The sequence below is a fragment of the Electrophorus electricus genome, chromosome 20 (assembly GCF_013358815.1).
Source record: "Electrophorus electricus isolate fEleEle1 chromosome 20, fEleEle1.pri, whole genome shotgun sequence".
Classification (NCBI taxonomy): domain Eukaryota; kingdom Metazoa; phylum Chordata; class Actinopteri; order Gymnotiformes; family Gymnotidae; genus Electrophorus; species Electrophorus electricus.
This window is the reverse complement of record NC_049554.1, coordinates 7,902,422-7,928,370: the sequence shown is the minus strand read 5'-3', so window position 1 is coordinate 7,928,370 and position 25,949 is coordinate 7,902,422. Positions and strand designations below refer to the sequence as shown.

General features: G+C 40.4%; 1 protein-coding gene across 1 annotated transcript; it reads left to right on the top strand.

Moving 5' to 3' along the window:
* The first annotated feature begins 20,578 nt into the window (after positions 1–20,578).
* park7 (parkinson protein 7) lies at positions 20,579–25,283 on the top strand. Its single transcript, XM_027002048.2, has 6 exons — positions 20,579–20,735; positions 21,636–21,737; positions 22,668–22,727; positions 22,903–22,972; positions 24,291–24,377; positions 24,799–25,283. The coding sequence occupies exons 1-6, from the start codon at positions 20,589–20,591 to the stop codon at positions 24,957–24,959; spliced, it is 627 nt and encodes a 208-aa protein (XP_026857849.2). The 5' UTR covers positions 20,579–20,588; the 3' UTR covers positions 24,960–25,283.
* Positions 25,284–25,949: the final 666 nt, after the last annotated feature.

The following is a 25,949-nucleotide window of genomic DNA, read 5'->3' as shown; positions in this document are numbered from 1 at the left end:
TGTCAAATGAAAACACTGCTGGACATGATCCTGAGTGATACCTAGTCTTAGTGTTTGATGCAAACAATAATTTTGCAGGTATTTGTTCTTAAGAAAAAAAGTGCAGCAAAGCTAATGATGGTTAAAATAGAAATTAATGACCAGAGGCTAAGAGTGCACCCCCCCAATCGTATAACCAGACAATATGTGCTATGGGCACTGACACTACAATGCCCAAAGAGATCCCATTTAAGTCTGATCTCCTCCCATTTCTCCTTTCCACTCCAATCTGTGGGATCCTCTCGACCGAAAGGCACACATCAGATTTCAATAGCCGACCTCTTAATGCTGTGGGTCAGTGGCACACCGGCAACAATTTCACACCAAAGATGAAAGGGAAATGAGACGGCAGGATGCTGGGGGTGCCCACGGGGCCCTGGCCAGGCTGCGTGCCCTGCCTCAGTGAACTATGGAAAGGGACACAGAATGGAGGTATGGGGGGGTGACCTCCAGAGCAACACCACTGTGAGCTAGAGTGACTGCTTAGAGGAATAGTGTGAATAGAAATGCCAATTTGGTTAACAACTAATGAAAGCAAACAGGCCCAGTAATGAAATTCAAATGAGATTATACATAAACACTGTGCTACTTTCAACTGCTACACTGGTGATACTCCTCTATATGCATCAGCAAAACCAGAGGACATATACCAACTTAGTATTACTGACGAATGCACAAAGGACATCAGACACTGGATGTTGAGGAACTTTCTCACTTAATCCTGCCAAACAGAGGTGCTTCTATTAGGCCCACAGACAGCTAGATCCTCACTCTCTAATTACTTCATGAACCTCAATGATGCAGAAAAGCTAGTTCATGCATTTACTACTTCAAAATTGAACTACTGTAATGCCTTACTATCTGGCTGTACCATTAAGTGCCAAAACAAGCTCCAGCTAGTTCAAGATGCAGGAGCCAGAGTTCTTACTAGAACTAGAAAATTTTACTCCTACCTTAGCTACTTTACATTGGCTCCCAGTAAAAAATCCTAATTGATTATAAAATACTTCTAATGACCTACAAAGCACTGAATGGTCTTAGCACCACAGTACCTTAGAGAACTCCTAGTGCATTATGATCCACCATGTTTGTTTAGATCAAAAGCTGCAGGCTCTTTCCAATTCCTTAAAATAGGAAAATCTACTGCAAGGGGCAGAGCCTTTTCCTAGATCTGGGGGTCCGTGGGCATTGAGAGTTATGGTAACTGGGATGTTATGATGCTGTCACTTGACCTCTCTTTTGTCACTCATGTTTGTTGACTGAGAATGGCAGAGTGCTGATGTTCCAGGGTGCCCTCATGCCTGTGGTTCCTTCTGAGTCTATCCTTTCAGCTATGCTGCCATAATTAGATCTGCCAGAGTCCATCTTTGCACATTATAGTTCCCTAATTTACACACCCTCGTACCTGGACATGCCTAATAATCTATTCTCTTTTTCTGCCGACTTAACCCCACAGCCCTGATGTCATGATGTTACTGAGCATCAACCCATCTCAGCTGCTACAGTTACTCCCACCACCCACTGATGTCCCCTGCTGTAGCCCACCACACCTCCACCCCACCCAACTACTTCTCTGTAGGGCAGTGGTAGCTCAGTGGTTAAAGTACTTGACTTGTAATTGGAAGGTTGCTGGTTTAAGCCCAACCATTGCCACTGTTGGGCTCCTGAGCAAGGCTCATAATTGTAAGTCACTTTGAATAAAAGTGTCACATAAATGTTGCCACTGATGGACATTCTCTTGTGGGAAGGGTTTCAGACATGCACACAGCATCAGGACAAGACTAGGACTTCCAGAAAAATGGACTAGACATTGCTTAATTTTTCATGTTATTAGTATTTATTTATTTTTCTCTTAAAATTGTTACTATTGTGGTGACTGTTTTCAGCCAGAGGAGGATGCCCCCTCCCCCCCGCTGCTTTGAGTCTTCCTCTCAAGGTTTCTTCCTCATGCTCTAGGGAGTTTTTCCTTGCCAATACCACCCTTGGCTTGCTCACTGTGGGCTTGGACATTTGCCAAAGTCCAATAAACTGACTAAACTGACCAATATAAATGTATTTGTTGAGTCAAAATGTACAAATGGAAAACTCAACATTTCTACAAATAATGGACAAATAAAGCCATTGTATTTAAATAAACAGAGCAGTTCTAAAGGGCCCAGTTGGCTGAGGGACCAATCCGTATCTGTTTAACCGGCGGAATGGTTCCCAGAGAACCCAGTGCATCAGGAACATGACATGGAATAAAATGCCTCTGAAAAGCAATGTCAAGGATTCAGCACACCACTGGACTGATCTCTCCACCGGATGGGCTATAGAGAGATCCTTAGTCCTGTGTGTATGTGTGTGTGCAGGTATATAAACATTAAACATGACCATTGTTTCCAATATCAACTTAAGGTCTGTGAAAATCAGTATAGCAACATGAAAAAAATTCACATACCACTCTGAATAAGAAGTCCCACTAAAGAAGCATTTGCTTTGGTTGACCAGCAGCCTGCAGGCACAAGAAACAAACCCAGATGAACTGCCATTTTCTTCCTACTGTGTTTTCCCACTTCTTGCCTAAGGGCTGAAGCTCCTCTGAGTGATGTGTTCCTTAAGTGGCTGTCAGGTTTGCCAGTAGAGGAGAGGACTAAGTGAGTGTGTAAATACACTGTCAGATCAGCACCTCTGGGCACTGGAGTGGAGAGGGGGCTATATAGGTGTGTGTGTGTGTGTGTGTGTGTGTGTGTGTGTGTGTGTGTGTGTGAGTGTGTGTATTTATCATGTGTATTTAAGGTTTCCACAGTCATGCCTATAGCCCTTAGCGTCCCCTGGTCCCTATCCTCCATTTACTGGCAGACGCTCCAAAGGCCGTTGGTGCGCTTTCCCACACTCTGCTCCTCTCTTAGCAGGGGGCAGCTGAGAGCCTCCTTATGCATTCATGAGAGGAGCAATGGATAAATAAAAAGGTTCATTACCACGCTAAAGTGTTACTAATGCCATGTACCTGCCACCCAGCACCTCCGAAAATCTAATGTGACACACTAGAATGGAAAATCTATTCTGCCGCAGCAAGCCTCCAGTGGAGGCACAGCGCGCTCGGTGGAAATTTCTCTGTGCCTGCCCCTCCATTTGGATCTGTCTCCAACCAATATTTACAATTCCGTAGCCATTATGTCTTACCAGGCCCTCTGTGCCACTGCCGCGACCTCCATATTAGCTGAAAAATTGGACTTTGCAAACTTAGCAGGGTTGGGCTGTTCGGTTGGGGGGTAGATTGTCTAAAGCTTCCTCAGAGATAGTGCCTGGGTTTATACCATGGGGGATGACATAGGGGTAGCCCCACCTTGCCTTCTACCCCCCTGCCTTTTCCCAATGAGAGTGTATATTTAGGAGTGTTTTCTGGAGAGGTACAAATGTTTCACCTTCGCAAATATGCGCACACACACACACACACACACACACACACACACACCTTCCATCATTGAGCTTGGTCAGCATCCATACCTGTAACAATTGAAAATAATTAAATGGGAATGAAAGTAAAAGAGTTAAATAGCTATTTATGTATAATTCATTTAAGGTAGTTTTTAAACAAAACAGTCTATTTCCTATTCATAATATTCAGTGATTTCAGGAGTTGCACAGCTGAAAAATACATAAAATAACATTGCACATTAACTTTTGAGTTTCTTGTAATTAACTTATGTAAATAGGCATCATTATCCAGTGTTTCTAAACAGCAGCCGTGGAGTACGCTCATGTAATTAGCTCATTAATATTGGAGGTGCAAACTCAGATTTTAGCCACAGAAGCAACATCTCAGTATGCTGAGGAAAAGCCTCTGTGAGGCTACCATGGAAACAGAGCTTAAGTGACTTACTGGGTCCTCAAGTGTGCTTGGAGCAAAACGCAAAGGTGAAAGCGCAGCCTGTGTGTGTGTGTGTGTGTGTGTGTGTGTGTGTGTGTGTGTGTGTGTGTGTGTGTGTGTGTGTGTATGTGTGTGTGTGTGTGAGAGAGAGAGAGAGACATTAGTTTGGAACCATCAATGTATGTACAAAACGAAAGCCACAAACATCAACCTATTCAATTTTTATATTTACAGAAGTTCAATTACTGATGGCAAATGTGTGTTTGCTCATAATGAGTGTGAGTCTGAGAAAAGAACTCTACACAGATCCCTTCATATGTAGTGTGTTGTGCTCTAACCTATATCAAAAGAATACGAAATAATATAGAAAAATAATATATAGTCCAAGCATAAAAAAAAGAACAGGAAGGTATCAATCCTACAGCAAAATATTACTCGACACTTATGAAACATACCACAAAAACTGAAATCTTACAATCACTGTCTTAGAGGCTCTTAAATGCACATGAATCTGCTGCATAACATAAAACATTCCACACTCACCCTCCTTCAGGCATAGGTCCTCTACCACAGGCCTGACAGCTTGAGGGTCCTTTGTAGAATCTTAGCTGTTCCCAGGACTGCACTCTTCTGGACGAAGTTCTTGGATGTTGTTCCTGGGATCTGCTGGAGCCACCCTCTCAGTTTGGTGGCCATAGCCTGTAGTGCTCCAGTTACCACAGGAATGACTGTTTCCTTCTTTACACATATTTGCTAGCTATTCTCTCCGTGCTTGGTATTTTTTGGTTGTAATCACTTGGGATAGCTACATCTATCACTATGGTCCTCTTTGGCACTTTTGCCTCTTTGGCTCCATCACTACTATGTCCAGTTGATTAACCATTACCATTTTAGCAGTCTAGATCATAGAAGGCCCATAAGATCTTAGCTCAATTATTCTACACCACCTTCAGGGGTCTGTCCCACTTTGACCTCGAAACTTCCAGCCTGTACAAATGTTTGTGTATACTATGCCAGCCACTTGGTTATGGTGTTCCATGTACGCTGTACCTACTAGATTTTGCATCCTGCTGTTATGTGCTGGATTATCTCAGGGACATATTTTCACATACTGCTTCTGGGATCCTACCTTGTGTGGTAAATCCCAACCTCTATTGATCTCGTATTCAGAGCTTGTTCCTGTGCTGTCATGATCAATGCCACCATGCTGCCTTTCAATCCAGCATTTTCCAGCCACTTCCACAATATGCCAGTGGTACATACTAGGCAGGGGTTTGTCCTCCCATGATGGTTCCTGGTCCTTCTTATTCCCATCCTCCTTGGGTTTCTGCTGTCTGGGGTACTCAGTAGGCACGCAATCACTTAGGGCCATCATCCTGGTGTACTCCAGGATCTTGGTTGTTGAATCCTGGATAGTGGCTCTGACGCTCACTAGTCCTTGGCCCCCCTCCTTCCACTTAGTGTACAGTCTCAGAGTGCTGGATTTGTGATGAAACCCTCTGTGCATTGTGAGGGGTTTTCCTTGTCTTGTTTCCTTGTCTTCCTTGTCAGTGGCTTCTATCTCCTCCTTTGGCCAGCTGATTATGCCTGTGGGGTATCTGATGACTGGTAGAGCACAGGTGTTGATAGCCTGGATCTTGCTATTACAATTCCAGCTGACTTCTCAGGACTTGCCTCACTCTTTGTTGGTATTTGGCTGTAGCTGCTTTCCATGTGGCCTCTTCATGATTCTCATTTGTCTGTGGGATTCCAAAGTACTTGTAGCTACCCTCAACATGTTATATGTTACCTTCTTTTAGGACAATCCCCTCTGTTCTAGCTACCTTTCCTATCTTTTAACTATCCATCCACACTTATCCAGTCCAAAAGACATTCCGATATTGTTGCTGTATATCCTGGTGAGATAGATTAGTGAGTCAATGTCTGGCATACAGCTTGATGTCAACCTTGTAGAGGAGGTGGCTGATGGTTGTTGGAGATTATTTCAAAGAGAGCATCTCCTTAGTAAATCCCCACACCTAAAGGTGACATTATATATATATATATATATATATATATATATACACACACACACACACACACACACACGGTATTGTGAGTTCTCTCATAAGGACACCAACAACGCACCACCACCTTTTTTAAAATCATAACTGAAGCCAGCGATGAATAAGACAAGCATAATTAATGTCAATGAGCTAAGTAATGAATTTTCCTCATGGAGTGATGAGACTTAATATTTCATGAGTGTAGTATCCTTTGCTCTCATAGCCAAGCATAATTCTTTGTGTATGTCCCCATGGATCAGTGAGGTTAGGCAAGCTACTTCACCTGCCAAGCACTAAATTAGACTTTTAACTGAAAACATTAATCAAGTAAAACAACACGCAGACTGGCAAGCGCCTATCATTTTTTTAAAACTTAACAATACAACCAAAAAATAAAAATATAGCCTAATAAACCGGTCAGACAACTACATTTAATCTGGGATGGAGTTGAAGCAGTGCAGTTTGACTCGTGAGTTTGCACTATACCACCATGAAAGGTATACCATGGCTTATGCGTGTTTGTTCTTGGTGTTAGGGGTAGCCCTAAAGCCTCTGTATGACTGTTCCGTGGTCAGAGGCAATCACAAGCACTTGCCCTGTCAATCATTAACGAGGCAATTAGCACTATGCAAAGAGTGGCCACAGGGACCACCAGCCTATTTGCATGTCAGTGTGTATTGAACTCTTTTTTTCGAGCGTTGCTGACATAGTATGCCTGTCTCTCCCCTCTGACACGTTAGTTACATCTTTGAGAGCTCCTTAATTTAATCACTGTCCCCCATCAGGCCCTCTGAAATGACGCAAACGTCTGCTTGCCCAATGCGTCCGCTGCCGTTTGACTGATTAATTCAAATGACGCCAAACGGAATGTTCTGGCTTGTTTGTCATATTATCCCGGCTCTGAGCTCAGCTTTCTCCATTAATTGAACGTTTTCTGGATCCTCCTCTCGGTCCCTGCGAGCGGATGACTTCAAAAAGCCTCTTTCTCCATGAGCCTGGCACCGCGGGTCGCTTATTATGACAGTAATAAAAGGTAACAGCTCGGCGGGTGCCAGCAGCTGCCAGCTAGCGGAATTTTCTCCTTCCTCGTGCTGGCATTTCACGAATTCAGTGTATTTAGCGCAAGCTGTCATTGTGGAGAGTGTGTGGCACACCAGCAGGCTCTCTTTCTCTGTGCATGCCTGCAGCATGGAGGCCATCTCCTTGCCCAAACGCAACACAATGAGAAGATAATTACAAGAACGCGAAATCCACCTTGCTTCGTTTCAAGCTCACAGGCCCTCGTGAAAATCACAATGCGTTTGGACTCCCAGGGGTCCTATAAAACCTATTAGCCACTCATACAGTGTATTCATATTGTAGGGCCGCTACAGAATACAGCAAACAGTACACAAATATTGGCTTAGAGATGCCTTGTAATGTTGGTATATAACAAGGCCGTTTGGCTAGAGCTCAGCACATTATGCATTAGCTGAGACTTGGCTTGAGGTTCCTCAGGAACGGACCATTGATCAGCGTTGACTGAGCGTATTCTTTTCATAATCCTGACATTTGGTGTTTTTCCATGACTGACTGTTGCATCTGAGAGGCACGTGGTAACAGAAGGCGTCTTTTGGCATGCACTTGTTAACAATGCTTCCCTGTTCCTGGCCTTTGTTAGTGAAAGGTCAGTGGTGTGCTTTTATTTTGCTAATAGCCCGTCACCGACGGACTTCCTGTTTCTCTTTAGTCGTGCCAGGATCAGAGCCCAATCCCTCACACTCAGCAGATAAATAGGGGTTGCTTAAACCTGTTACTGTCAGCTTCTCACCTGGATCACAAGAGCTTTGCAACAGCTACTGCTAACCAATTCTCTTTCCCCCGTCACCATCCATCACCACGGGTTTCTCCGCCGTCGATCTCGCTCACAAAGGGTCCAGGTGAAGTGAAGGACAAATACGACGCTATAGAGTTACCGGCAGCTAAGCCAGCGCAGGAGCGTTACAATAGCAGGCAGGTAATAACAGCGTAGGCGCTAACCCCTCGTCCTCGTCCTTTTCCCCCCTTTCCCGCGCCTCATTTCCGAATAGCAACTGCCATTTCACAGCTGTTAAGTGCTGCCTCTCTCTTTGTCATGATTAGGGGCAAATTAATGGATGCCTGCCGGTAATCAGCTTTCATTAAAGCTGTCAAGTGTCCGTCATCAGATGGCGAAAAGGTCGTTCGGCGCGGTGGACATAAGGTGTTCTTCTCATGGTCAGCGTGCGGTACCTATAGTGCATTAGAGAAGATATAAGCGGAGAGAGGTGCGCTAACCGGCGCATTAGCCTCACCGACTGCGGTTTAGCACGAGGGAGGTCATCGTGGGAATAGCATTAAAAGCGTTTTTCCCAGGCAGGATTTAATTCACTCCATGTTAAAATGCACTGTGAAATGTACGTGGGGTCAAATAATTGATTTTCCCCCCAGAATGCAGGGCTGTTTAGTGAGTCATTTACAGCAGTAGAGCAGGACGGACTAACGGGCACTACTTTAGAAGAGCTCCCGGAGGCAATGACCGAGATAACACACACCTGACACCCTTGAGCAAACACACAGATGACATCGCGCCATGCGAGTTAGCGCATACACTACTGAATCTTCATGAGCTTCTCAGAAGAGAAGTGTAATAAAAATGTAGCCCTCAATAACATGGATAGAGCTTACTTTTTGTAAATAAGGGTGATAGACTGTATGTTTGCAACAATTTTAGATACATTTTCCGTTCGTATAAGTAGGCTTACACAATAAGTACACAATCAGACCAGACTAAATAACAACCCTGATTATTGATACAGTACACACACACACTCTCTCTCTCTCTCTCTCTCTCTCTCTCTCTCTCTCTCTCTCTCTCTCTCTCTCTCTCTCTCTCTCTCTTTTCAAGTACACCACATGGGAATGTTTGTTCATCTCATCTTCACTTCTGAGGAAGAAAGATGGGCTCTGTCAGTACAATGGCCAGTATAATGTAATTTTATTGATCTTCATAGCCATAAAATGAGCATTTATTTATACTGACAATGGCTAGAAAAAGGTACATAAAACAGATACATTTTGAGAAACAATTTCAAATAATTGTGAGGAAAATCAGCTTCTTTAACTTAGAAAGCAAAACAACAAGAATGTGGCATATATAAATGAATATCACATCCAGGTGTTGTAAATGATTGTTGTTTCTCCCTTAGTTCCCAAGTTCATCAGGTTTAGACATGTGAGGAGGTGTCAATAATCTTATAACGACATGTGTAACGAACTTGTAAATCTGTTTACTTTCTATTGTACACTCCTTTGCTTTCAGTTGTTTTTTCCTCCCTTAGTGTCAGCACCATGCAATGAATTTCATTAGATGTTTGCATCCATGCAACACATGTAGTCGCTATAGTCGCAGCAGCTTTATTCAAATAAATCGGGGGTTATGGAAAGCGTCTTTTTGCATTGAAAGTAATTACAATAGGATTGGATGTTCTGGTAAGAGCCAGCTTTCGCAGGTACGCCAGTAGATGAGATCGAGACTGCCCCCCCCCCATATCTTGCACATATGGGAAACCCAGCTGGGTTCCGAATTGGAGAAACAGAGAAGGGTGGGAATCGATTTCATTTGCAGGATCATTGGAATAACCGAGATGCTGTGTGTGTGATACATAAAGTCTCATTTTAAGAACTTACTAGACACAGTGTATGAAAATTTATGGGTGTCAGTGAGTCATTTTCATTTTCTAGAAAAATAGTTTACCAAAAAAGTTGACCAAGTTTGGGAGAAGTGGCCAACCTGTAGTAGTGGAGAGACCTATCAACAAGCAAATCACATATTTCAGTCATTCTCATATATTTATGTGAACACATACCATCATATATTTCTGCTTGCAAACTGCTGTAATGAGAGCAATGTGTAGTTTAGAAAGTTTAAGGCTTTCTGAGATAGTGTAACCCTTGGTTTAAAAGATCATTCTCCAACTTAAACTATGCTTGTATGCCTTTTACCTGTTCTGCCAAACCTAAAATTTAGACATGTGATTAGTGAACTTTTGCAGTGTGGAGAAACGGAGATAGGACACATCTTCCCATGGTAGTGAATTGAGCAGCTAGATCTTGCACTCGTTCTTCTTATCTGCTGTGTGAGGGTCCAGTGCTAGTACATTGGGTTTTCCCACATATAGAATGTAAAGGGGACAAGAAATCAGTACAATGCCGGATGGGTGACTAAGCTGTGAAATGAGACTGAAGAAGCCAACCAAGTTATACACCCTCTCTTGTGTTTTCAAAGTGATGTTAAATGCTGGGAGAGTGCTTGTGGTGTAGGAGGTGCTACCGCCTGCCACCATACTGACACAGCTGGGGGAGGAAATGATGTCACGACCAGGCAGCTGGCAGCAGTGAAGCGCGTGGTGAAAGTGGTCCTGGATTATGTAAGAAGCGGTGGGAAGCTGCCTCAGAAGATTCTAAAATTCCATCTGGAGAGAGCTAGAGAGCTGCTTGCTGCATGTTTGAGAATGTCCAGTTGGTTTGATATAATTTCATTATGGGCTGGGCAGGGAGTAGTGGGATCTTAAGTATCAATCCGTTATAATAAAAAACACTGAACCCAAACAGGCATGGTGTTAGCATGGCCCTGGGAGCTACCAGCAGGCCTGGAGCAGAGCTTGTTTAATAAGAGACTCCCCAGATCACTCTGGCCTCTGGCCCTATGGTATAGGTTTTGAGACTAAGGCCATTCTGACACGCAAGAAGTTAACACAAACATTTATATGCTTTAGTGTGCAGTATTTTAGTATCTTAGACGCTTTTGCTTTCGTGATGGAAGAAGAATTTTTTCCAAACCCATTATTAGCCTTTTGTGCTTTTCCACACTCCTTATAATGTCAGTTTACTTCTGTCTGTCCACTCACTTTTGCATGAATTTAAAAAAGCAAAAGGTCAAAAGATTTCTGTTTCACAAACCAAAAGGAATAACAACTTTTAGCTTTATCTTTGATAGCCTCAACGAGCATGAGTGACCGAGGCAATAGTGAAGATAGTTATGTGTTATGCAATAATACAATATTGCATTATTCATTATTAGGCGTACAGCCTCACGCTTGACCCTGCTTCTGCCACTGATGTCACTGCAGTTTATGAGAGGCGGGTTGAACTTTAGGCTGGGCACAGTGCAACATGCCTGCTCTGCTGATGAAGCAGAGGCAATGAGAGGCTAGGCCTGCTGCTTTCCTCATCGTGAACGTAGCTCCAGCTCACTTGGGTGTCAGTAGACCTGTTAGACTTCAAAAGGAGGCCAAGGACCATGGCATTCATGTTGATAGCCATGTTGATAATTCTGCAAGGCTGGTTATCACTCACAGGTTACCATTCTTTTTTAAAAGCTGAAAAAACATGGAGCTAGCACCAAAAATGATCTGTGAGTTGTAATGTTGGTAGACTTAAAAAGACTTTTCATTCTTGTTTCCCATGTATTTTGAGTTAATAACATGCTTAAATAGTTTAAATTGGTACAAATAATTGAGACTGTCTGGAAAGCAAGAGCATCTTTTAGTTCTGTTGTGAAAGTGCTGCTGTCTGCTCAAGAAAACAGGCCAGATTTACATTATTTTCATATTCTTTAGAGACCAATTGTATTATAATGTATAATCTAGACATATGCAGAATCTATATGAATTGAGTCTTTGTCTTCTGCGCAGTGTTGCAGATCAGGCATTTTGTAATGCTGCCACCTACCGACCAGACCTTGCAAAGTCCTTTTTTACTCTTGTAATTTATTAGGAACTCGACTGATTTGGTCTTACTGTCAGTTCCTCTAAAATGTAACTGTCAGGGAGACTTGTAAAGAGGGCATATTTGTTCTTTCAACAATTTGATTTTGTTCTTAAAATACTGGTTATTTTTAATCAAAGTAAAAGAACATTTCAGATATTTTTGAAAAACAGTAATTCACAAGTTGCTGAACTCGCATATTCCTTGTTCATTCCATTACATTTATGTGTTTTTGTTGTGTTAACTGACAGTGTATTCTATGTACATACTCTTTTTTGGCATCAGTAACTGAATACTGAGATTTGCCAAGTCAATGTAAAATATCCACGCAACTTTGTATTCATGAAAGCAAGCCCGGTCTCCATTTTATACCATCCCTTATCCCTTAAGGTTAAAAGATGTGAGACTTTTATTCCATTTCTAAGCCACTGAAGGCCACACAAGCAAACTCTTACATGGATGTACCATTGATTTCACATTTACCCATCCAGATTTAAAGAGACTAGCGGATTGCTCACAAATCCGCAAACCTGTGTGCAACTCTTAGTCTGTCAAGTTGACTCCAGCTCTTCCCTCTGTAAACTGGCGAGATTATTCACTCAACAGGATCCCCCTCTGCCTTTCATCCCCTGAACTGCAAGCCAGTATGAGCACTGACAGCTCTGTGATAGCATACAGATGTAAATGAAGAGACAGAGTGGTACTGTTTATTAAACATGCCAGGCTTGGAGCTGGACTGGACATGAGGGAGACTCTTCTGCGCCATGGCTTATGTTGGGAGAGCATCTTACCAGAGCGGCAGGATGGCAGAAGCCTTGGTAGCAGGAAAGCCTGCCAAGAAACTGTATGGATTCAACTTCTTGGGTACTGGCCCAGTGAGGAGATGCTGTGGCATTTTAGTGCAGTTCAGAACACTGAAAGACCAGAATGCAGAGAGCAGTTTAGGTTACAGGCTCATTAAGGTTGTTTTGTGTTTTTCTAGTATTTGTGTCTGGGATTTTGTTGCCATTTGGCACTTGCCTGGACTGGTTTTCTACACTAGTAAAAAGTGTACATTATATATGTGACACTGAGATCAGTATAAGTACTTCAGGGGATATTGTAAAATGTTTTTAAATTGTCAAAGTTTAATCAAAGTTTAATCAAGTAATTTATGGAAAACACCTGAAGCTGACTTATTTGTGTGGCCCAAATTGAATTTATTTCTACATGATGGTTCAGGGTTCAAAGCTCTGAGGGAAACTTAAATTCTGAAATTAGTCATTAATTTTTCATTAACTATCTATTTAATAGATTAATGAATGCTGCATACAATCTTGATATGATTGTAATTCAAAATTTGTAATTAAAAACAGGAAAGAAATAGCAAAAAGTAGGTTGTTTCTGTTAAAGTAATCCAATACAGATCTAAATATATGGAGCATCTGAGACATCTTCTAAATCACTATAGCTGTTTTGTATATGTTCGGGTGAGGGCAGGGATTGGATTAAAGGCTAACCTAAGATTATCTTTTATTGTGACCCCCTACAACACAACACATCCTGACGTGATTAATATGTTGTTGTTGTTTTTTAATAGCTAAATCTATGCAGCAGCTTGCCCTATGAAGATCTAAAAACAAACAATAATAAAAAAAATTAAAAAAACTTTAAATGGCATGCCCTTTATCTTAATTTTTAGGCAACACAGCTATCTGAAATGACATATTTTAAGTTCTATCTCCAAACGTATATTGATAGTTTTCACTGATTATTTTCACTTTGTTTACAGCATGGCAACGATTCTGACTGAAAGGATGATGTCTTTACTGTGAGGCCAGAACAATGTGCTAGGGAGAATCCTGATTTCTGTCTCCCTCTCTATGCTCTTGGTTCCCCGCATTCCTACTTATCAGTTCTTCTTCTTCTTCTTCTTCTTCTTCTTCTTCTTCTTCTTCTTCTTCTTCTTCTTCTTCTTCCTCTTCCTCTTTTTCTCCACATTGAAAAAAAGTCCTTAAAAAAGTGAGCGGAGGATACGGCTGCTGTTTGGCACATTCATGTCATACACAGCTCTGGCCTGTTATGCATGGCTAACTGATTACAGAAGTAGCATAGCCAGTGGTGAATCTTGATGGTGCAGCCGAAATGTCACCTGACTGATGTTACAGTGGCAGAGATATTAAAGGAGCTTTACGCTCAAAGGCTTCTGTTCATCTGCCTTCCTCTCCCACTGTGCTCTAGAAGAGAGAACTGTTTGTCACTGGGTTCTTCTTTTCTTCCCCCCTTTTCTCCCTTTTCAGAAGCTTAGATCACACATGCATAGTCTTATCTGCACTGGACAACAAACCTGCTTCTTTCAGACCATTGAAAATTTCCAATCAAAATGTTTGCATAATACAGCCTTTAATGTGTAAATCATAGTTGTGATGAGCAGTCTTGAGACATAAATGAGATATTGGGACATCTGTGTGCATATGCATATGATAGCTGCAAACATTCTTCTGTAGGCTAAATGATTCCTCTGAGTGATAAGAAATTTTTTTTGTTGGAGTGTTTCTGTGCTTGTGTTGTGAGTTATTTTTCATGGTGAATGTGTGTGGGGAAAATAGTACAGCTGCACTGACATACTTAGAGTGAGAAAAATAATAAGTAAGAACAAGAGATGTGATTGAAGAAATAATGAATTTACTGTTAATAAAATGTTAATAAAATGAGCTGGCCAGTTGAGATTATGAAATTAATACATCTTAACTATGGGACAGGCCTATATACATTTTTACTCATGCTCTAGACAAATGGTGAACATCATATATCTTCAGATATAATTCAGATGCCTAAAATCCTGTGCAACAAAATTACACAGAAAAAGTGTAAGCCAAATTGATTTCATAATTAATTCATTGATTCTAATTAATAAAAAGGTGAAAATATGTCATGTTTACACAAAACTGCAGAATATATTCTACAAAATAATTGTTAAAATAGCTTACAAAACAGTTACATGCAACACTAGTTCCATTTTTAGTTGTCCTGATTTCTGTAAAGGCATCTGGATCCACTACAACTACTGTAGCCTCAGTATGGAATTAAGTGGAGTGTAATCTGATTGGTTCCAATCAGCACGGTTGTGCGGCATGTCCAGAAATTCTTGGTTTAAAGTCCCACCTCTGTTTAGGCCTGTTGAATATTTCATCCTCATGATTTTGATTTTGGAATACAAGTGAAAATGTTTGCATAGGCAATCGGGCATGTGAAATATAAGTAAAGATATTTACATAGGAAATCTAGCATTTTTTCGTTTCAAATACTGGTGGTATATTGCAACATGCTGGTTATATCAAATTAGCATATTACATATTATCATTGCATATTATTTATGCTCAATAAAAGGAAGTATTTAATAGTTTGGTTTTATATATGACTCCATATAAGTGTTCGGAATTGATGCTGCAAGGTGACTTAGAAACATATTTTCCTTGTAAAACTTTTTTTTGAATCATAGTGAAAGCATGGCAGAACATGATTCCATTGCTATTATTTCAAGCAACCATTACTAAGGACACAGAGCACTGGTCTCTGAATGAACATGTATGAATGAACATGTAAACTTGGCCAAGCAACTTAGCCAACAGTCTCAGCCCATCCTTCAACCACATGAAAACTCGTGTGTGAATAATTGTTAGCATGACTGAGGCAAAAAGCAAGCTGATTTTTGGTGGGAAGCCTCAGCATGTAGACAGAGTTTGGACTGTGGTGTTGACGGGTGGATGGAATGAGTGGCAGGAATTGAGGCTGATGCTCTCCATCTGTGTATTGGCCAGGGTTTCCACAGCAAATTACATTAGCCAGAGCACAAACGGGAGCCAGCCAGGAGCTGGTGCATTTCATGGCTTGAGACAGCCAGTGTGTGATGAGGAGGTCTAGGTGTGGAAGAGTGGAATGTCAGGATCTGTCATGCTTCTTGTTTAGGGACAACAGACAAAACAGCTGCATCTCTCACCTGACTTCTCCCAGATGCATTTATTCATCAGACCTATCCAAAAACAAATCACAGACTGGTGGCAAACTGAATTTCCGGCTATCTTAATTGTGGTCTCCTTACCTGGTTCATACCTTTTAATTTGACATGGTAACTGTATAGTTGATTTGTTGTAACATGTTGCAATAGCAAATCAGAAAAAAGCCCCTCAAAAACTAGGAGTGTCTGTTATTTGTTGGGTGGGGATGATATTGTCTTATGGCCTCAGATTAGCTCATCCTCTCCCATGATTCAGGAACATGAAGGCAGAATCATTAGTGAGAGTTTTGCAGACACAGGAAAGGGAGGAGCCTGTGGTCTAAGTCTATGTGGTGTCTGGCACTCTTAATTATACCCTGCACAATAATCCATCTGTTTCTCTTCTGTTGTCTCTTCCAGAAATGCATGAAGAGATCATTCTCCAGGTCTGAATGTCATCATTACACTGAGTTTGAAGATAGGCCATGTATGGTATTATATAATCTAATTGTGGCTGTAGACAAGGGGAAAGGGCTATAAGTCCCTCTTACAGTGTGGGGGGACCACTTTAGACTGTTGGAAAGGATATCAGTATGAACCCAAATGCAAGTTACTACTAAAAACAGCACACCACACTACACGCCTCCATTTACACACACACACACACACACACACACACAATACACTGCTATATGGTACACTGTACATATTGGGAATAGTCACGAAAATGGCTCTATGAAACCAATGTTTCATAAGTGTCCAGACAAGGATAATCTTTTGTTTTCTTTTTTTTAACTTTGCCATTTCTATATGTCAGTTTCTGTGTACTGAAAGCTGTGTTCCAACTGCTGATTAAAAATTATTTCTGAAACCTTCATCCTGTCACAACTGGCCCTCCCTAGCATTCTATTCTCATGGTTTCCCTGTCTTGTGTCTTTGTTTTTCTTTCGTGTTTCATTTTCTCTGCCCATTATTTGTATCACCTGTATCTTGTTTAATGCTCGTTAGACCATGTATTTAAGCCCTGTGTTAGGTAAGTCTTGTTGCTGGTCATTATGAATCCAAGGCTCTGGTAGTTTAAATCCCTGTCATTAGTTTGCTACCTGTATTTGTATTCCTAGCCTTTGTCATGTTCGCTTGTCATAGATATTTGTGCATATTCATCTTTATGTAAGTCATGTTGTTCGTTATAACCTGCTTCCCCTTTCTGTTGCCATGTGTTTGTGTATATGATGTATTCCCAGACTCTTGGTTCACTGACCCTGGACTGCTCTCAAGACTCTGATTATGCATTTGCCCTAAATAAATCTCGCTCTTCTCAGTGTATGCGTCCGCCTCGTGATCACTCCATGTTACACATCCATACTATGTTGTATTTTGTGTGTGAGATGGACTGAATGATAAGATTTCTAACCCAGAAAAAGCATTGCAATAATTGGAAAGTGATGCAATTAATAAATGCTTGCTGGCTATAGTGTTAAAACAGAAGCTCCATCTTTTAAATGTTTTCTGGTTTAATTTGCTCTTATACACTACATAATTTTGGAGACTGTTGTCTTTTGGGGGGAAATCTTATGTGAAGATACCATTACAGGCCTGTATGTGAATGGAGCAGGGCCCTCAACTGCATTTTGTGCCTGCAAAAAAAAGAAGGGGAAAAGGTGTTTATTTCCATGTTTACACCATTTCATATTCACATCACTGGTAACAGGATTAATCAGTGACAAACAAGAATTTGTAGAATTCACTGACTTCTTGTTTTGGTTGGTTGCATTATTAAAAAAATCTCCTGCTATTAAAGAATCCAGAAGCCCCTCAGGTTTGAGTGGAAACCTCTGTATTGCACTGCATAAAGCTGAGTCTGCAGAGCATCTGGCAACCACAGGGCTGCCGTGGAGGATGCCAGACAAAGAGTCATGTAACTTCAATGAGAAACACTAAGGGTCCTCCTATTCTATTAGACAAGAAATGGAACCCCATCCCAATTCACTTGACCATACATTCACTCAAATCCAAGAAAAAAAGTCAGCATGTTTTGCAGGACTGCCAAATAGAGATCAAGGTGCTGATACTTGTTCCCTTCCCTTCTAACAAATTTGTTCTCTGCAGATTTTACACATTAAATCTGGTTTATATTAGTTTTCTTAAGCTCTGTTTTGGTGGCACATGATGTTGGGAGGGTTCCAAGATTGTTAGTGGTGACTGCTGCTTTATTTGTTGTGCTTATGACACTTCCTTGATTCTTTCCTGAACTCCACAGACAGCTAAGCAGAATTTCTAAGTGCTCTGAGTGCTCTGGGGACTCTTATCCGTCCACACTTCATCTTTTGAGGGTGACTGACATTTGTAGATATCTGCTGAAAAGTGACTTGGGTGGTTGTAATCAAGTGTTAATCTATAAATCACTCAAGTCATGTCTAATTTAGCCATACTGAGTATAGAGAAAACAACAACACAATAATAATGTAAAGATTATATTTTTGTAAATACTTCTGCTAGAAAAATATTTTCTGTAAACAAACTACAAACCAACAAACAAAAAATTATTTCTGTTTTATATACAATGATCATCCATTAATTTTTTCTGTTCCTCTTTACAGACATGGCAAAATAATTGGACAGATCTTCTGATTAAGTATTTCAGGGTGGCATGACATGTGTATAGGTGAGATTACATATAACTGCAGGTATATGCAGACTATGGAAACCCCATCAGTGTTGGTGTTGGCACACAAAAAATCCAACACCAATGCTGTGGTCCACACTAGACCCTGAGTAATTTTTGTCTATACTTGGCTCCTGGAGGGAGTTCCTGCATTAGAACCAGTCGGACTGCAGCCAAGACAACGGTAAGAGTATGATGCCACAGTGAGGGCTAATTCTCTATCCCACCCAGTCCCACACAGATGGTCTAGAAATATTAGTGTTTCAGAGCCTAATTGAAAGCCATACGAGGTTACTTGTGTTACAAATGATTTTAGGCCTTTTATGAAAATGATCGTATGTGCACTATAAGCTTCTTATTCAAAGGGTGGAAGAAAATAAATAATTAAATAAACATACATTTAGGGAAATGAACTGCAGAAGCTCAGAGGCATGGGCCCAGCAGATCCCATCTGAAATATGCAGGTAATATACTCCTGCCTTGTGGATTTGGGTGCAGGTACACAGCAGCCAGCTTGCTGCCAGCACCTCACACTTTTGTTTTTTGTTTTTTTTCACCTCATACTTTTGTCTAATCTGCCGCTGTATAGCACTGTCAGCTCTTGATAGTAGGCAACTGCACATCTGTATGTAAACACACAGAGGCACTGAAAATTGAGACACGTGCTCCAGAGACTCTTCTAGGTCTCGTGTGAGCTGTGAAAATCACACCTTCTGTAAAGCTCATTGAAGGTGCCACTAGTTTTCTGTAGAGTTGTCTCTTGATCTGGCTAAGGAAATTGTCTAAATTCATCCAATATGCATTTCGGTTATGGATGACAGTCTCTATTTAATTTGCATATAATTCTTATCAAAGTAGTTGTGTACTCTATAAGACATTTACTTGTTTTACTTTTCTACAGCTGTTACCATATTAATCACATTACATGTACACATATCCTCTACCTCTCATAGTAGTCCAAAACATTGTTCTTATGCAAAATATTCATTTTGCCATGCATTACATGTTATTTCAAATTTCAAAAGTCATACAGCTGTGTGGCAACTTATCCACTGTTGCAAAGTGTGATCAGTTTCCTAAATCATAATTAACATTGGGACTTTGCTATATCACAGCCTACAGTGCACTCTAGTGGTTGGAGATAAAGGAGAAATTACACTTTAGCCCCACACCAAAATCATAACCTTACCTAAAGTCATGGCTTTATTGATCATCTTACCATCCAGCTGTAGATGTCACCATCCATTAGCATTGGCTGTAAACTAGCCCTCTAAAAAAGGGATTTTTAAAGTAAAATTGCCTCCTTTTTTTTCCATTTTGAAAACACTGCTATTCCAGTATTTATGATCCACTGTATACCGTGTTCTGAATAACAGAAGAACATTGTTGCTGGTCTAAATGCCTGTGGATGACAGATGGAGTGACCAGATGTCTGCCTTTTTAGCGCCTTGTCCTCTGTGGAGCAAAAGAGCCTGGGCGGACACCTATTTTTTATCCTTCTGAAGTGGTAGTTGCTTTCCATTGATCAATATTATTTTAGTGTATCACTGGGTCACATACATATCAAAGTAAACACTTTGTATTTCATTGGTTTAACAGATCATCTAGTAATACCTCACCTACTGGCTAACCACAGAAAGTCAGTGGTCTAAATGAAATGTTTACAATAGTGAGAAAATAGCAAAAATGACTTCAGTTCTCAGGGATCAGCACATTATTTCTTTGAGCTTAGTTAATTGATTTAGAGATTTTACATAATCTCTGGATCTAATTTTTTAATTTGCAGTGGTGCTCTGGCACTCTGAACTGCCAAGGGCCTTGTGGTTAGAGAGCCTCAAGGCCCCTGCCAGTCAGAGGTTCTTGGGCACAGGCCTCACTGGCCTGGTCAGTAATCCATACCTGCACTTCTTACTACATTAAACATATTGGTGGCTAAATATAGCCTGTTTTTTAACACAGTAAAACATATATACCAGTGTTATTCAAATCTGAACCTATTATCCAAATCTGTTCTGGATTTTTTTTTAATCCCTTGTAGTTGATTAATGATTAATGTAACTAGTTGGGTACATTGTCATCATACCTGACTCCTGGGTAAGGAAAAGGTGGAAAATCTGTAGGGCCTGAACCTTAAGCACTGTGACATGAATACCACTCATCTACACCAAGAACCTAAAAGACTTTATTTTTGTAGAGTGGCTTCCCATAATTCCACTCTCACGGTGCTTTTATTTGCTCTGTTAAATGAACTGTGTTGGTTGCACCACAAGTCTGAGGTCTTCTGAGGTCTCGGTTTCAACTATGGCTGCGAAACGAGCTTTAGTAATTTTGTCGAAGGGTGCAGAGGAGATGGAAACTGTTATACCAGTGGACGTCATGCGTAGAGCTGGGGTTTGTAGTTAGCTTTAACTGTCGTATGTCAGTTATCGCGAAAGCACTGGGTACTCTACACTAGTACTGTTATTAACGTGTACATGTAGCTAGATAGCGTTATGCTAGCGTTAGCGAACTTGAGATGCACGCATGCTTTCCTTCGGAAACACTGTCATTTATTTACTTTTTTAATGTGTTTTAGCTAATGTAGTGAATGCCCAGGTTGAACATAATGCATTTTCAGCCTCGCGGGCGGTAAGAAATACCTAGCTGTCAGCGTAGCTACGTTTAAATTTACATTTGTGGCATTTGGCTGCTGTTACATGTAGTGGTGAAACTAGACTGTCAGTTGATATCTGTCTTGCTGTGGACTCGACACAGTGTAAACAGGCCAGCTAGCCAGAGGGAGTGCGCTCCAGCTAAATGTCAACGTTTGCTGCTGCCACACAGATATAGGCTTTGGCATCATCGCATTGACAGTCCGATGACTTTGGTTTAACAACAATGTACTTTAGCAGGGTCTTTTATATTTCACCGGGTGTTTCATATAATATTCCTGCATAATTCATATTTGATCGCCCCTGTCTGGTATGATTGGCAGCTGCTTTTTAGCAGGCTTGCCCTACGAAAATCTCTGGCCAGTTCAAACCACTTTCCCGAGGCCTGCTCCACTGGCCTGTTTTCGCATTCAGTTTCCAAAGCTTGATTAATAAGCATGGAAATTTTGGCTACCATACAAGACAAGCACAGTTATTAGCACACCAGTTTACTTAACACATTTGGCCAAATAACGAATTTTTGGTAATTTTAGATACAATTAAGACAGCAAAAATGTTATGATTCTTCTTGTGATATTCATAGGTGAGGTATATAAGATTAAAATTATTAACTGTGATGTATATTCTCTCTGACTACCAGGTCACTGTTACTGTAGCAGGATTGACAGGGAAGGAGCCAGTTCATTGTAGCCGTAATGTTATTATCTGTCCAGATTCAAGCCTAGAGGAAGCTTCCAAAAAGGTCTGTATTTTATGTATTAGGGCTGTGCAATAAATCATATGTTAATCATCATCACCATAATGACTTTTAAGTAATATGCAATATGTAAATGAGCCCTTTAACAAATCACTACTGCATCCTGACCAAGAGATGTTACCTGTTGGTGTTTAAGAGCCAATTATTGAAACAAACTAATGCATGCTATATTGGCCATGGTTACATGTATAGTTCACAAATGTGCTTTTAATATATTGATATTGTAAGAACTACATTATTTTTTTAGTTTGTTATAGAAGTTTTTCAGCATTATCTTATTTTTCAAAAATATTTATAAAGTACACTACCTGTTCATCATAGCATTTCTGACTTTGAATAAAAACTGGAGCTTTTATGATTTAAGCTTAGGTTTTTAATACCAGCAGTTTATTCCAAGAGTTAAAGTGGACTATATAATGCTTTCTGATACCCACCTCCCATCTACCCTCAAACACCGATCTCCCATATCTTCACTGTTAGTCTCTATTAATTGAAAAACAACTGGCCACTTCACTTTAATTGATAGTGTAATGCATCTGTAGTGTCCTGCAGGACTGAACTAAGAATCCCTGAAGTAATGTTTCCCCCTGCTGGACATTTTTTATTTATACATATGGAGCAGGGTGTTCAATTCTATTCCTAGCAATGGGGCCTCAGGAGCTTAAACCTTCTACCTCATAATTTATTTATACATGTTTTAACTTTCATTTTGCTCATCTATTTAACACTAAAGAAACAAAATACATAACTGTTTACTTCTATAAAATAATATTATGGACTAAAATTGAGCATTACCTTGCATGTACAGATTAAAAGCATGAGCTAATTGCTGATGAATGCTCAGTGAACTAACGTGTATTTAGCTCAATATTGTTTTTACTGAAGGGAGATATCAATTACATATTTACATTTCAGGGTCCATATGATGTTGTGCTTTTACCTGGAGGAGCACTTGGTGCACAGAACCTTTCTGAGGTAAGAAGTCATTGTATGTGCTGTTGTCAGATTTTACAGTATGTTTAAAACAGCATACTTGATGCATAGTAAAATAAGGCTTGTGCAGTTATGCGGGTACTGTCACTGGACACAGGATACTATTACGTTTTTCTCAGTGATTCATTGTGTATGAAATTTCTGTTATCACTTCCAGTCTCCTGCTGTGAAGGAGGTGTTGAAGGAGCAGGAGAGCAGGAAGGGGCTGATTGCTGCCATCTGTGCAGGTACTGTTTAATTCTCTGTCTACATTAACCTCCCTGAAAAACAATTGCGCATCACATGATAATCATGCATATAGGAACAAGAAACACCATTGCACATAATTAATTTTCCTTTTGCCCCCTAATTACTGTGCATGTTTGAATATTTCAGAATATTAAGATTGTAGAATATATATGAAGTCGATTCCAGTTGCGTAAAAGATGAGTAGATCTTCGCCAAATTTTAGTGAAGAAACAGGATATTTTTAACAGATGTGTAATGTGTGTACATGTGTGTTTGTGCATGTGTTTAGTATCATAGTCATCAATTTCATCACATTTTCTTAAACATTAAGCTTTTGGAATTGAGTGAGTGTTGGGTGGACAGCAGCAATTTTGATGAAGTGCCTTGCCCCGTATCTCAGTGCTGGGGGCTGTGCTGGAGAAGGGCGATGAAAGGAGATGCTGAACGAGGCTGTCAGGTCTGCGCACATGCCAGCAGGCAGGGGTGTCCTAGAAATCTACTAAGGCCCCCGCAGGGATCTCTAATGAGTGAGCAGTGACTCGCTTGGCATTCCTTCATAAGGTCCAGCTTATTTCCCAGTACCTGCTCTTGACATGCCACTTTTTTAAGTGTACTGTCAAACCATCTAGAGGAAAGGCACTTGAAGACACTGAGCTATGAAAGGTGGCAGATGAACAGAGGCAATCTTTGGCTAGGAAAGAATGAAAAAATTTGGTTCATGATCTGTACGACACTTTACGATTATGTCCTTTCTCACCTTCTTGAAAACATGATGTGGACGTTTGGCATAATTGAGCCATGTAAGAGGAGGTACTGAAGTTTAAACCTTAAAGTATCTTCTCAGATTGAGAAACTGTAATATTTAGACTACACTGCATGACTGCCAAGGTGCACAATCAATAATCAAGGCTGCTTTTTATCAACACATTGGATAAGATTACTGCAGAGTCAGTATGCTGCCTAAATTAATCCACTGAGCAGGGCCCATCCTTCTTAGAGCTACTCTAAATATGTCCCAAAGAGCTGGATGGAAATTAAATATTTGGGCAATTTTAGATAAGACTGTACCGATGTGTGAGACTGATACTCATATGTTGTGTGCCTCATTGAGGTGACTTTTGTTTTTGTACCAACAGGAGTTGACATTTCACATTATTAAAATAGCATTTGAAACATTCCCTCCTCCTAACATTTGAGTCCTTTCTTAACTAATGTGTTTGAACTATTTGACAATATTTTTAAAGGCTGAGGAAAAATGCTAATCTTGCAGAATTAATGTACTGAATGTACTAGTAATTCTTTTTTGTGGGTTGTCAGGGCCTACTGCGCTTTTGGCTCATGGCATTGCCTATGGCAGCACCATAACAACCCACCCAGGTGCCAAAGACAAGATGATGACTGGGGGTAAGGTCCATGTCTGACAATTATGTATTCTGATTTCACATATCTCCTTTCCATATGTAAGCATTTGAACACTCTGGAAACATGAATGTGTTTCTTGTTTTTCTTTTGTAATTCATTGTTTATAAGTGACTGTCCTCAGCTCTGTACCTAAAAATTAGCCAATCAGGAAATGTTTCTCTAGGGAAGTAGTCCTTCCTACCTGTAAATTACTTTGTATGTGTACACATCACATAGAAGGGAAGGCTAAGGTTAATGGTGCATTTCTTTGGATGGTGGGCATGGGACTAAAGAGACCTCTTTGGTGGCTATGTCTGTTGGAAATTATCAAGATCTTCAGAATCAATTACAGCATTAAGAAAGAGATGTTTATAGCCTTAAATTCCATGCATGATTTAGTACTTGCTACTTTGCTGTTTTTCAGATCACTACAAGTACACAGAGGCTCGCGTTCAGAAAGATGGCCATCTAATCACTAGCCGGGGCCCAGGCACCAGCTTTGAATTTGCTCTGGCAATTGTAGAGGAGCTTATGGGTGCTGAGGTAGTGGCACAAGTCAAAGCACCCCTGATCCTGAAAGATTAATTATAATGCACTGCCTAAGGCCTCTTTACTGTTTCCAGTGCCATTAAATGGAGCAGCAAAACCTTATCTATAATAAACGCTTATGTCAGCCATCTCTGTATGGCAGAGAACTTGGATTTCCCAGAATGCAAATAAATAAAAGCTTTATGAATAAGTTTATTTTGATGCATTTTGACACACAATCATATAACTTCAGTTAACTTGTATTTTGCAATAAAACCATGTGAATAGTCTTGGGACATCAGTGAAGTAACCTTACAGATCATGATAAAGTGACATTGTATTTATGGCCTTACATAATAAAAATCTGCAACGTGGCTGCAAGAGGTATTTTTTGTTTTACATAGGTGGTCAAATGGCTGTTACTGTAAATACCACTTTGATAAAGTTACCAAAATAACTAGATTATGTATTGAATTTCCAATATGATCTTCCCTTTCACAAATACATTTTCAGCGTGTGGGATTCAAGTACATGTAGTGTGAGATGGCAGAACTGTGGACACAATGTTTTAAGATATGGGTAAGGGCAAGGACATGAAGGAAGTTGTAATATTAAATGAAAGGACATGAAAGATGTTTGTAGTATTAAATTAGCCAAGTCTCAAGTTTAAATGTTCCATTAAATGGTTACATTTTCTAAGATAAAGATTTAGGTAGCTATGGGCAAACTTAATGAAACATTTTAACATTGTATTGTTAAATTTGCCTAACAGAAATTAGCATTACATGACCAAGTTTAGTTGCCACATGTCTGTGTGCATGCAAGTGTGTGGGTGCATGCACGCATGCATGCTTTTGCATGAGAATTGTGGGAGAGAGATAGTGAACTAGTGTTTGTGCAATATCTTAAAGGCATGTTCTCTACTCTTTTTCACCCCTCCCCTGATGAGTCTGGATTATGCTTTCCCATGAGAAAGATTTAGTTACATGTCTGGTTAGCATTTATGTGTGAATTGATATGTGGCATAATTATTTACAAGGAGGGCCT

Excerpts from the sequence above, each read along its gene's own strand:
- park7 (XM_027002048.2), top strand. The coding sequence starts at position 20,589 with ATGAACTGTGTTGGTTGCACCACAAGTCTGAGGTCTTCTGAGGTCTCG. Across the intron at positions 21,738-22,667 it reads TAGAGGAAGCTTCCAAAAAG|GGTCCATATGATGTTGTGCT; the intron begins GTCTGTATTTTA and ends TTTACATTTCAG. Across the intron at positions 24,378-24,798 it reads AGACAAGATGATGACTGGGG|ATCACTACAAGTACACAGAG; the intron begins GTAAGGTCCATG and ends GCTGTTTTTCAG.